At 44.3% G+C, this 12,375-nt stretch overlaps 1 protein-coding gene across 3 annotated transcripts in view; it reads right to left on the reverse strand.

The window, feature by feature from the left end:
* emid1 (EMI domain containing 1) overlaps nucleotides 1-12,375 on the reverse strand; it is a 97,513-nt gene that overhangs the window by 12,811 nt on the left and 72,327 nt on the right. For all 3 annotated transcript variants that reach the window (XM_045703159.2, XM_014161212.3, XM_014161213.3), the window contains 3 exons: nucleotides 7,247-7,291; nucleotides 7,030-7,137; nucleotides 1,244-1,360 (listed from right to left, as the gene is read on the reverse strand). In XM_045703159.2, the coding sequence (XP_045559115.1) occupies nucleotides 1,244-1,360; nucleotides 7,030-7,137; nucleotides 7,247-7,291 (270 nt within the window). The remainder of the gene's footprint in view (nucleotides 1-1,243; nucleotides 1,361-7,029; nucleotides 7,138-7,246; nucleotides 7,292-12,375) is intronic.

Here is a 12,375-nt window from a genome sequence, read left to right on the forward strand (position 1 = left end):
GGAAAATATGGAGTGTAGGGGTTGGTAATGTTCTCTAGTTGTGCCGTTATTGGCTCAGTGTTCTGTCAGTCATGGGGACAATACGTTACCACCAAATCTAAGGGTAGAGCTCGAAAATTCAAGCCCCTTGGGTGCTGCCATAGGGTTACATTAGAAGTGCCCATCCAATAAGGCTCAAGGTCATTGGCCACAGTTAAAATGTCAAATCATGTTATATCTACAGCAGTTTTGATTGGACTGATCATGTCGACATCATACTTTCAAAATCTTAGCTAGGAATCTAGTTGTCTTTATCATGAATCTAGTTAACAATCTACTGGCAAATCCTTTTCAATTCTTGTCATATGAAGAGGAATAAGGAAGACAAATTATAGATAAAACGTATTGGTGCTCATCGGCCATTGAACATTACACAACATGTTGGAAATCGCAAATTCAACAATGAGTGATTTTGAAGGAATCAGTGGCTAACTGCAAGCATTGCAAAGCAATCACTAGCCTACTATTCAGTGGAATGGGTGTGTGGTCCCAAGTCTGGGTTTAAGGGTCTCTTTTACAAACTTAAAAGGATAAACATTCAACATTGGCCATGGTGTCAATCCAGCATGACTTCTGTTGTGCTCAAAACAACTGGAAACTCAGAACTAGGAAATCTGATTTGAGTGAGTTCAAGACAACTGGGAACGATCTCCTACTGGAAAAATACGTTTTGAACGGTCATCCAACTCGGAATTCCAAGTCAGGAACTTAGGCTTCTTTCTAGTGCTTCGACCTGAAGATCACTGACGTCATCATGATTGGACCTTTTTCAGAGATCCCAGTTGTCTTAAAAATATAATAAATCCAGAGAATGAATTTGATGACAAAGTTTGATGACAAAATTTGCCCACGAAGAACCGCCACCCCACCTTCCTGTTCAAGTGAGCACAGCACAACAAGGTGAGTCCAAAAATGTCTTGTATGCTGTTGCATAAATGATGTAACATGCCAGGGAGATATGTATACTGTAGCTAAGAAAGTAATAATAAGTGTATGTTGTGTAATAAGCTGTTAGTAGCCCATGCATGAAAACATTAAAAAAATGGTTTGCCCCACCAAGATTTACATGCCATAATCGCCACTGCCCATGACATCATATTTATAAACAAATTCTTTGAGTGTTCCATAACACAACTGTTAATCTGATTCATTGAGTGTGTGTGGTGATGGATATGTCTGTAGAGTATAGTGGTGCTTCTCTTACCCCGGTCTGGCTCTGGGATGCGGGCACTGGCTGGGGCCGGGGGTCCAGGGGGTCCAGGAGGTCCAGGAAGCCCAGGTAGACCCCTCTCTCCTGGGAGACCTGATGGACCTTTGGGTCCTGGGGGAGGGGAGATACACCACACTGTTTCACTGAGGGACAGCATTGGCATGACAACAATGGAAAAGGTAGGAAAAAACTCCATGACAAAAGCAAGAATCAGCATTGGGACAGCATTCAAATCAAATCAAGCTTTAGGATAAAAAACTAAGAATACCAATAAAAACTGAACAACCAAAAAGCACCCTAAGGAAAAGCAAAGCTAAAAAGGTGTGTTTTAAGATGTCTTTTGAATACATCCACAGTTTCGGCCCCCTCAGGTTCTCTGGCAGGCTATTCCAGAGGCTGGGGGCATAGTAACTACAGGCTGTCTCTCCATGCCTCTTGGTCCAAGGCTTTGGTTAAAAGGACAGTGCCAGATGACCTGAGGACCCACTGGGTACATAACTTAAAAGCATGTTTGATATGTATTGGGGTGCACAATCGTGGATTGATTTAAAAACCAATAGAATAATGTTAAAATGAATTAGAAAACTCACAGGCAGCCAGTGCAGAGACCTTAAAACCAGTGTAATGTGTGCTCTCCGTCTGGTCTTGGTCAGTGCTCGAGCTACAGAATTCTGTATGTTTTGCAGTTGACCAATGGCTTTCTTGGGTAGACCAGACTGGAGAGCATTACAGTAGTCAAGCCTGCTTGTAATAAAAGCATGGATGAGCTCTCTGTATCAGCCTGAGAGAGAAATGGCGCACCTTGGCAATGTTCCTCACGTGGTAAAAAGCTATTTTGGTCACGTGTGATTCAAAATTGAGTTCAGAATCAAAAATGACACCTAGGTTTTTTACCTGGTGTTTTATCTTATTTGCCCGTGAATAAAAATGTGCGGCCAGATTCTCTCTCTGTGCTTTGGCTCCAACAATAAGTACCCCCGTCATGTCTTGATTTAGCTGGAGGAGGTTGTGAGCCATCCAAGTATTTAAATCACTAATACAGTCTAATAATTTATCCGTGGAGTTAAAATCCTCTGGTGACACAGAAATGTAAAGTTTTGTATCGTCTGCATAGTAGTGAAAATCAATGCTGTGTCACACCCTGATCGGTTTCACCTGTCTTTGTGCTTGTCTCCACCTACCTCCAGGTGCCGCCCATCTTCCCCATTATCCCCTGAGCATTTATACCTGTGTTCTCTGTTTGTCTGTTGCCAGTTCGTCTTGTCTTGTCAGGTCTTACCAGCATGCTTCCCCGGTTTCCTGTTTCTCAAGTGTTCGTTTCCTAGTTTTCCCAATTCTGACCATTTTGCCTGCCCTGACCCCGAGCCTGCCTGCTGTCCTGTACCTGCCTGACTCTGACCTGATTACGAACCTCTGCCTGTCCTCGACCTGCCCTTATCCTCATCCTGTGTCTGCATCTGGGTCATATCCTGAGTCGTGATATGCTGTGCTTTCTTACAAGGCTGCCAAGGGTTAACATATATAAACTGAGCATGATCATTCATGATCATTGCAACTCCACGAGGTGAGATCTTGCATGGAGCCCCAGGCCGAGGGAGATTGACAGTTCTTTTGTGTTTCTTCCATTTGCGAATAATCGCACCAAATGTTGTCACCTTCTCACCAAGCTGCTTGGCGATGGTCTTGTAGCCCATTCCAGCCTTGTGTAGGTCTACAATCTTGTCCCTGACATCCTTGGAGAGCTCTTTGGTCTTGGCCATGGTGGAGAGTTTGGAATCTGATTGATAGATTGCTTCTGTGGACAGGTGTCTTTTATACAGATAACAAGCTGAGATTAGGAGCACTCCCTTTAAGAGTGTGCTCCTAATCTCAGCTTGTTACCTGTATAAAAGACACCTGGGAACCAGAAATCTTTCTGATTGAGATGGGGTCAAATACTTATTTCCCTCATTAAAATGCAAATCAATTTATAACATTTTTGACATGCGTTTTTCTGGATTTTTTGTTGTTGTTATTCTGTCTCTCACTGTTCAAATAAACCTACTATTAAAATTATAGACTGATCATTTCTTTATCAGTGGGCAAACGTAAAAAATCAGCAGGGGATCAAATAATATTTTCTTCCCTGTATGTTGGCTCTTAGATAATTTACCACTTTAACTAAGGCTGTGCTGTGGTGGGCACAAAAACCACAAAAAAACAGATTGGAATAAAAAAAAATCAAAAACAGTTGGCACTTAAAAAATAATTTAGCTGTATGAAAACCAATTTCTCCAGAATTTTGCTTAAGAATGGAAGGTATTTTGGCCTAAAATTGCTAAGAGCTGAAGAATCTAGATTACTTTTCTTCAGAAGTTTCTTCAGTTTTTAGTGCAGTGGGGAAAGTGCCCGGTGACTGGAGAGAAACTTTTATTCTCTTTTGGTATATCATTAGATTTTTCATTGAGTATTTTCATCATTTCAAAGGGCACCAGATAGGTGAACCCATGATGAAGAGGTTTCACCCTGTGTTGCCTTTCCTGGCATGCCGCACAATGGCAGGGGAGCGCTGGTGAACCTAGACAAATTAGTAGGGTACAGGGCTGTATATAGATGTATAGTAGAGAATGTGAAGGGAAGGAGAATGGGGGAGAGAGAAAGTGAGCGATGCATGGTGTATTAGGTTTCTGTGCTTGGTGGTTAACATCAGCAGCAGGCAAGGAGAGGAGAGAGCAGGCTGAGCGACTGACTGCTGTTCAGCTTTAATTAACAGGCTCTTAATGGCTGTGTGGGAGCTCAAAAGAGGACCTGGGAAAACTCAAATAAACACTATTAAACATTGGAGCATATTAGCGGCACTGGTGCGCAATAAATTAAATGCTGCCTGCGTCTGCATGAGCCGGAGTGTGAGAGCGCTCACAGTTGTGTGTGTGTGCATTACCAGTCCCAACAAGCCAGCCCGTGAAAGTGTTTTTCTCTCCCTCCCACATCGGTTTCTCCTTTTGTTGAAAAAAGGTGAGAAAGAAAAGCTGAGATGTGACTTGTCCCTGTGGCCCAACTGGATTGGCCTGCTCCATTCACAAACCCAAACAAAGTGCCTCACCTCCCCACCACAGCAACATCTGACCTCATTGTTTGCACTTTCCTGAGGTAATGCTGTGCTCAACATGACCCCCCCTCACACACACACACACACACACACACACACACACACACACACACACACACACACACACACACACACACACACACACACACACACACACACACACACACACACACACACACACACACACACACACACACACACACACACACACCATCTATCTCCTTCTATCTCTTTGTCTTGTGAACCTGAATAATTCCTGGAGGGTGATGCAACTAACAACAGCTATCACTGATTGTATTATCAGCTATGAATAACTTGGCATAGGAGAGGGTCATTTGTAATGTGTTATTACAGCTCTAATTGGATTTGACACCTCGCTGATTCATTTTCACTTTGCTTTGGAAAACATTGCAGCAAAGACTGGCTGTGTTGTGGTTCTGCACACACTCAATTCTACCTGAAGGACCATGACCCATGGTCAGCAGTACAGTGGCAGAGCACAAAGTGGCTCCATCTCCACAGTCTGTGTGTTAGCATGACGTTAGGGCAAACTAGGCTCTATTTTTCCAGCAGGATAATGGGGCCCTGGAGCAGCTGTGGGCTACAGTGTCAAGGTGTGAGTAAAATTGTGTGTGTGTGTGTGTGTGTGTGTGTGTGTGTGTGTGTGTGTGTGTGTGTGTGTGTGTGTGGTGTGTGTGTGTGTGTGTGTGTGTGTGTGTGCGTGCGTGCGTGCGTGCGTGCGTGCGTGCGTGCATACGTGTAAGGGAATCGTAGTTCTTCTGTACAGGAAACACATGTCCTGTCTTTGTGCTGATTCAGGGAAAAACAACCCAAAATACATCAGTGCACGGCTCCACACACCCCAACACTAACTCCAACCTCACACTGCTTCCATCCCTGCGGAAGTCCCTGAGTGTGACAACAGTCTACCCTTGACTCTTTAGGAATCTGTCTGAACCACTTTTACACCACTGCTGAGTTCATTCATTTCCCTTCCTCCTAAACTCTTGCTACCAAACATGCTCTCATAAGGCTCAGGGTTTCAGTAACATCAAACACATTCTTGTCAATGTTATCATTTCTAGTATGTGCAATGTACAGGAAGAATTCAGCATATAGGGGAGAAAATAGTTTGTAATAGAAACCCTGAGAATACACATAATATAACGGAGATGGCAAAAACAAGGCAACAATAAACACGTCGTTCCCCCACCACTGATGCAGCTTGTGACTAACACATTTCTGTGAATTACTACAGCTCCCACCTTGGGCCAATCAGTGCAATTTTGTAAATGCCGGATCTCTATGGTAAGACACATCATTCACCCAAGTTTAGTCAAAATCAGCCCAGTGCCGTCTGAGATATTGCGTGTGACTAGCGTACAAACGAATGTACGAACGAATGTACGTACGGACGGAGACAGGTCCACCGTTCCCTACCCGATTTCATCGTGGGGGACAACAATAACACCGCAGACATATGGAAGACATAAGGAGACAGGACTTGTACACATAGCTCATGTTCATTTCAGATTGGATTCACATGGTGTTTCTCAAAAAGTGGGTTTGTCGTTTAACTTTTGCTCTACATCTCATTTCTACCAAGCAGCAGCAGGCAGAGAGCAGGGGTCATATGTCCCTCAGAGAGGGAGGGGTACACCGTCTGCTTGTTCCATACAGAGAGGAACCAGAACCACAGCCACCAGCTCCAACATTCTACATTTACATTTGAGTAATTTAGCAGACGCTCTTATCCAGAGCAACTTACAGGAGCACATGTATGACAAACTTTTATTACTATGTATTTTATTGTCATTAAACTCATAACTGCTCGGGCATGCCTAGGGATTTCTTGTTTTCGGGCTGTTATTTATTATTTGTCCGTAACCATTTACCCTCGAATATAAGCAACAGATATATGCTTTTCTTTATGTTGCTGAACGAATCAACTCTGGTTAGTCAGCAGGCAGGAACAACAGCGAGTATTGCGAGCCATAGGGGAGTTTTGTGTAGTCTGAAGAGAAATATTTTTGGCGGGCTGCTGGAAACCATGCTGAATCAGCGAACTTTGTATTTAGTAAGTCTTATGGTTGAAAAGTCTGTAAGTTATCACCATGTTGTCCGCAGAGGAACTGCTGTGTTTTTTATGGACTACACATGGCTTTGTGGAATGGCCGAGTGGTTTCACAGAAAGACAAACACTCTGATGCAGGATGTCATGATGCAATTTGTTGAGATAGAGCTGAGTGACTTCTCCGCGATTGTTTCAGGCCTTAAGTCAACAGGTAGTGACATACACTCCGGGTTCTTGTCTGCCCTGGCCTAGTGAGAGTACTGTCATAGTTGTCTTAGAGACAATGGGTTAAGTGGGTGGGTACGCATACAATCCCCCTGTCCCTACACTGATCTTCACCATCTTTACCACAAGCGTATTTATTGACAAACAGTGTCAATGTCTTGTAAGACAATAAGCATTTGTTTGACATCGGTGCACCCTGCTTAATCAACTGTAAATCTGGAATTATCTGTTCTCCATGAAACAAACATCTACTGAGTACAGTCTGTTATTATCATATTTCAGCCAAAAGGAATGACTGTCACAAATTTGGAGGCTTACGCAATTTTACAGTGAAATCGGTGGTTGTTATAAATCATACACTCTGTCATTGTCTAGTTACAGTAAGTATCTTACCCACTGGTCCTGGGGTCCCCTTAGATCCTGGGGTCCCAGAAGGGCCTCTCACCCCAGCCTCGCCTCTGGGGCCACTGGGGCCCGGCAGTCCCCGAGACCCTAGCTTCCCTGAGCAAAGACAGTGGACAGACACTAGTAACCATTGAGCCATACTGATACAGCCACAAATAAGAGTTTGTGTTACAAAGCAATGACTGACTTGACACCTCAAACCTACCATCTTGTCCAGGGGTACCGTCTCTGCCTCTATCGCCCTGTGGACCTGTGTGTTTGGGAAGAAATAGACAGGCATCAGAGAGCAGACAAGGGCCCAGGGAAAAATGGAGAGAAAGGGGTCGTCCATTGCCTTGTGTGGAAAAATGGACTAGACTTTGAGTGATTCCTGAGGTGAAGGGTCACCAGATGGAGGTGGCAGAGCAGCTGAGCCGTGCACTGAATTAGATAAACTCGCTGAAAGACTAAGCACTGAGATGTTAATTAGGGCCACAGAGGTGCCAGAGAGGAACAAACCCCTTAGCTAGTCATGGGAAACTAAAACCCAAGAGTCCCACACAGGGCAGCAGATTCTGCGAAATTAAAGCTCCTATATTGTAGTGAAACTCAAACCGTACAGTACCAGTCAAAAGTTTGGACACACTTACTCATTCAAGGGTTTTTCATTTGCTTTTACGATTTTCTACATTATAGAATAATAGTGAAGACATCAAAACTATGAAATAATACATGGAATCATGTAGTAACCAAAAAAGCGTTAAACAAATGAAAATATATTTTAAAGTAGCCACGCTTTGCCTTGATGACAGCTTTGCACACTCTTGGCATTCCCTCAACCAGCTTCATGAGGTAGTCACCTGGAATGCATTTCAATTAACAGGGGTGCCTTGTTAAAAGTTAATTTGTGGAATTTCTTTCCTTCTTAATGCGTTTGAGGATATCAGTTGTGTTGTGACAAGGTAGGGGGGTATACAGAAGATAGACCTATTTGGTAAAAGACCAAGTCCATATTACGGCAAGAACAACTCAAATAAACAAAGAGAAACGACTTTGAAAGTTTCTTCAAATCAAATCAACTCAAATTTTATTGGTCACATACACATGGTTAGCAGATGCTAATGCAAGTGTAGCGAAAGGCTTGTGCCACTAGTTCCGACAGTGAAATGAAACTAACAATTTCCCAACAACTACCTAATACACTCAAATTTAAAGGGGTGAATGAGAATATGTACATATAAATATACTGCTCAAAAAAATAAAGGGAACACTTAAACAACACAATGTAACTCCAAGTCAATCACACTTCTGTGAAATCAAACTGTCCACTTTGGAAGCAAGACTGATTGACAATAGATTTCACATGCTGTTGTGCAAATGGAATAGACAACAGGTGGAAATTATAGGCAATTAGCAAGACACCCCCAATAAAGGAGTGGTTCTGCAGGTGGTAACCACAGACCACTTCTCAGTTCCTATGCTTCCTGGCTGATGTTTTGGTCACTTTTGAATGCTGGCGGTGCTTTCACTCTAGTGGTAGCATGAGACGGAGTCTACAACCCACACAAGTGGCTCAGGTAGTGCAGCTCATCCAGGATGGCACATCAATGCAAGCTGTGGCAAGAAGGTTTGCTGTGTCTGTCAGCGTAGTGTCCAGAGCATGGAGGCGCTACCAGGAGACAGGCCAGTACATCAGGAGACGTGGAGGAGGCCGTAGGAGGGCAACAACCCCTCAGCAGGAGGAGCACTGCCAGGAGGAGCAGGAGGAGCACTGCCAGAGCCCTGCAAAAGGACCTCCAGCCGGCCACAAATGTGCATGTGTCTGCTCAAACGGTCAGAAACAGACTCCATGAGGGTGGTATGAGGGCCTGACATCCACAGGTGGGGGTTGTGCTTACAGCCCAACACCGTGCAGGACGTTTGGCATTTGCCAGAGAACACCAAGATTGGCAAATTCGCCACTGGCACCCTGTGCTCTTCACAGATGAAAGCAGGTTCACACTGAGCACGTGACAGACGTGACAGAGTCTGGAGACGCCGTGGAGAACGTTCTGCTGCCTGCAACATCCTCCAGCATGACCGGTTTGGCGGTGGGTCAGTCATGGTGTGGGGTGGCATTTCTTTGGGGGGCCGCACAGCCCTCCATGTGCTCGCCAGAGGTAGCTTGACTGCCATTAGGTACCGAGATGAGATCCTCAGACCCCTTGTGAGACCATATGCTGGTGCGGTTGGCCCTGGGTTCCTCCTAATGCAAGACAATGCTAGACCTCATGTGGCTGGAGTGTGTCAGCAGTTCCTGCAAGAGGAAGGCATTAATGCTATGGACTGGCCCGCCCGTTCCCCAGACCTGAATCCAATTGAGCACATCTGGGACATCATGTATCGCTCCATCCACCAACGCCACGTTGCACCACAGACTGTCCAGGAGTTGGCGGATGCTTTAGTCCAGGTCTGGGAGGAGATCCCTCAGGAGACCATCCGCCACCTCATCAGGAGCATGCCCAGGCGTTGTAGGGAGGTCATACAGGCACGTGGAGGCCACACACACTACTGAGCCTCATTTTGACTTGTTTTAAGGACATTACATCAAAGTTGGATCAGCCTGTAGTGTGGTTTTCCACTTTAATTTTGAGTGTGACTCCAAATCCAGACCTCCAAGGGTTGATAAATTGGATTTCCATTGATTATTTTTGTGTCATTTTGTTGTCAGCACATTCAACTATGTAAAGAAAAATGTATTTAATAAGATTATTTCTTTCATTCAGATCTAGGATGTGTTGTTTAAGTGTTCCCTTTATTTTTTTGAGCAGTGTATATGGACGGGCGATGGCCGAGCGGCATAGGCAATGTGCAATAGAGTATATACATATCATATGAGTAATGTAAGATATGTAAACATTATTAAAGTGGCATTGTTTAACCTGTCTGGGATAGGGGGCAGTATTTTCACGGCCGAATAAAAAACGTACCCGATTTAATCTGGTTACTACTCTTGCCCAGAAACTAGAATATGCATATAATTAGTAGATTTGGATAGAAAACACTCTAAAGTTTCCAAAACTGTTTGAATGGTGTCTGTGAGTATAACAAAACTCATGTGGCATGCAAAAATCTGAGAAGATTCCAAGCAGGAAGTGGCCTGTCTGACAATTTGTAGTCCTTCTGTTGCATCTCTATCGAAATTACAGTATCTGAGCTGTTACGTGACACTTTCTAAGGCTTCCATTGGCTCTCTAAAGCCTTCAGAAACCGGATTGACGCGTCTCCTGTCTCTGGGCAGATAACAGGAGCACAGTTTGTCAGTGGACTGCCTGGTGACAGAGAGACTGGAGATGTGCGTTCACGAGACCTCGCCATTTTTTTCTTTCCCTCTTTGAATGAATACAACATTGTCCGGTTGGAATATTATCGCTATTTTACGAGAAAAATAGCATAAAAATTGATTTTAAACAGTGTTTGACATGCTTCTAAGTACGGTAATGGAACATTTTGAATTTTTTGGTCACGAAATGCACTCGCGTGTTACCCTTTGGATAGTGCCCTGAACGCACAAACAAAACGGAGGTATTTGGATATAACTATGGATTATTTGGAACCAAAACAACATTTGTTGTTGAAGTAGAAGTCCTGGGAGTGCATCCTGACGAAGAACAGCAAAGGTAATAACATTTTTCTAATAGTAATTCTGAGTTTAGTGAGCCCCGAAGTTGGCGGGTGTCTGAGTAGCTAGCCTGTGATGGCTGAGCTATGTACTCAGAATATTGCAAAATGTGCTTTCGCCGAAAAGCTATTTTAAAATCTGACATAGCGATTGCATAAAGGAGTTCTGTATCTATAATTCTTAAAATAATTATGTATTTTGTCAACGTTTATGATGAGTAATTTAGTAAATTCACCGGAAGTTTTCGGTGGGTATGCTAGTCCTGAACATCACATGCTAATGTAAAAAGCTGGTTTTTGATATAAATATGAACTTGATTGAACAATACATGCATGTATTGTATAACATAATGTCCTAGGAGTGTCATCTGATGAAGATCATCAAAGGTTAGTGCTGCATTTAGCTGTGGTTTGGGTTTTTGTGACATATATGCTTGCTTTGAAAATGGCTGTGTGATTATTTTTGGCTGTGTACTCTCCTAACATAATCGAATGTTTTGCTTTCGCTGTAAAGCCTTTTTGAAATCGGACAATGTGGTTGGATTAACGAGAGTCTTATCTTTCAAATGGTGTAAAATAGTCGTATGGTTGAAAAATTGAAATTATTGCATTTTTCAGGTATTTGTATTTCGCGCCACGTTCTTCCATTGGATATTTGGCGAGGCATTCCGCTAGCGGAATGTCTAGATGCAAGAAGTTAAAGTGACTAGTGGGATGGTAACGGTGTGAACAGGCAGTGGCTCGGGTGGTTGTTGTCCTTGATGATCTTTTTGGCCTTCCTGTGACATAGGGTACTGTAGGTGTCATGGAGGGCAGGTAGTTTGCCCCCGGTGATGTGTTGTGCAGACCGCACCACACTCTGGAGAGCCTTGTGGTTGAGGGCAGTGCAGTTGCCGTGCCAGGCTGTGATACAGCCCGACAGGATGCTCTCGATTGTGCATCTGTAAAAGTTTGTCAGCGTTTTGGGTGACAAGCCAAATTTCTTCAGCCTCCTGAAGTTGAAGAGGCGCTGTTGTGCCTTCTTCATCACACTGTCTGTGTGGGTGGACCATTTCAGTTTGTCTGTGATGTGTACGCCAAGGAACTTAAAACTGTCCACCATCTCCACTGCTGTCGCTTCAATGTGGATAGGGGGTGCTCCCTCTGCTGTTTCCTGAAGTTCTCGATCATCTCCTTTCTTTTGTTGACGTTGAGTGAGAGGTTGTTTTCCTGACACCACACTCCGAGTACCCTCACCTCCTCCCTGTAGGCTATCTCGTCGTTGTTGGTAATCAAGCCCACTACTGTTGTGTCATCTGCAAACTTGATGATTGAGTTGGAGGCGTGCATGGCCACGCAGTCGTGGGTGAACAGAGAGTACAGAAGGAGGCGGAGCACGCACCCTTGTGGGGCCCCAGTGTTGAGGGTCAGCGAAGTGGAGATGTTGTTTCCTTCCTTCACCACCTAGGGGCGGCACGTCAGAAAGTCCAGGACCCAATCGCACAGGGCGAGGTTGAGACCCAGGGTCTCCAGCTTGATGATGAGCTTGGAGGGTACTATGGTGTTGAATGCTGAGCTGTAGTCAATGAACAGCATTCTTACATAGGTATTCCTCTTGTCCAAATGGGATAGGGCAGTGTGCAGTGTGATGGCGATTGCATTGTCTGTGGACCTGTTGGGGCGGTATGAAAACTGAAGTGGGTCTAGGGCGGCCGG

This window comes from Salmo salar, chromosome 20 (assembly GCF_965601325.2).
Source record: "Salmo salar chromosome 20, fSalSal1, whole genome shotgun sequence".
NCBI classification, from domain to species: domain Eukaryota; kingdom Metazoa; phylum Chordata; class Actinopteri; order Salmoniformes; family Salmonidae; genus Salmo; species Salmo salar.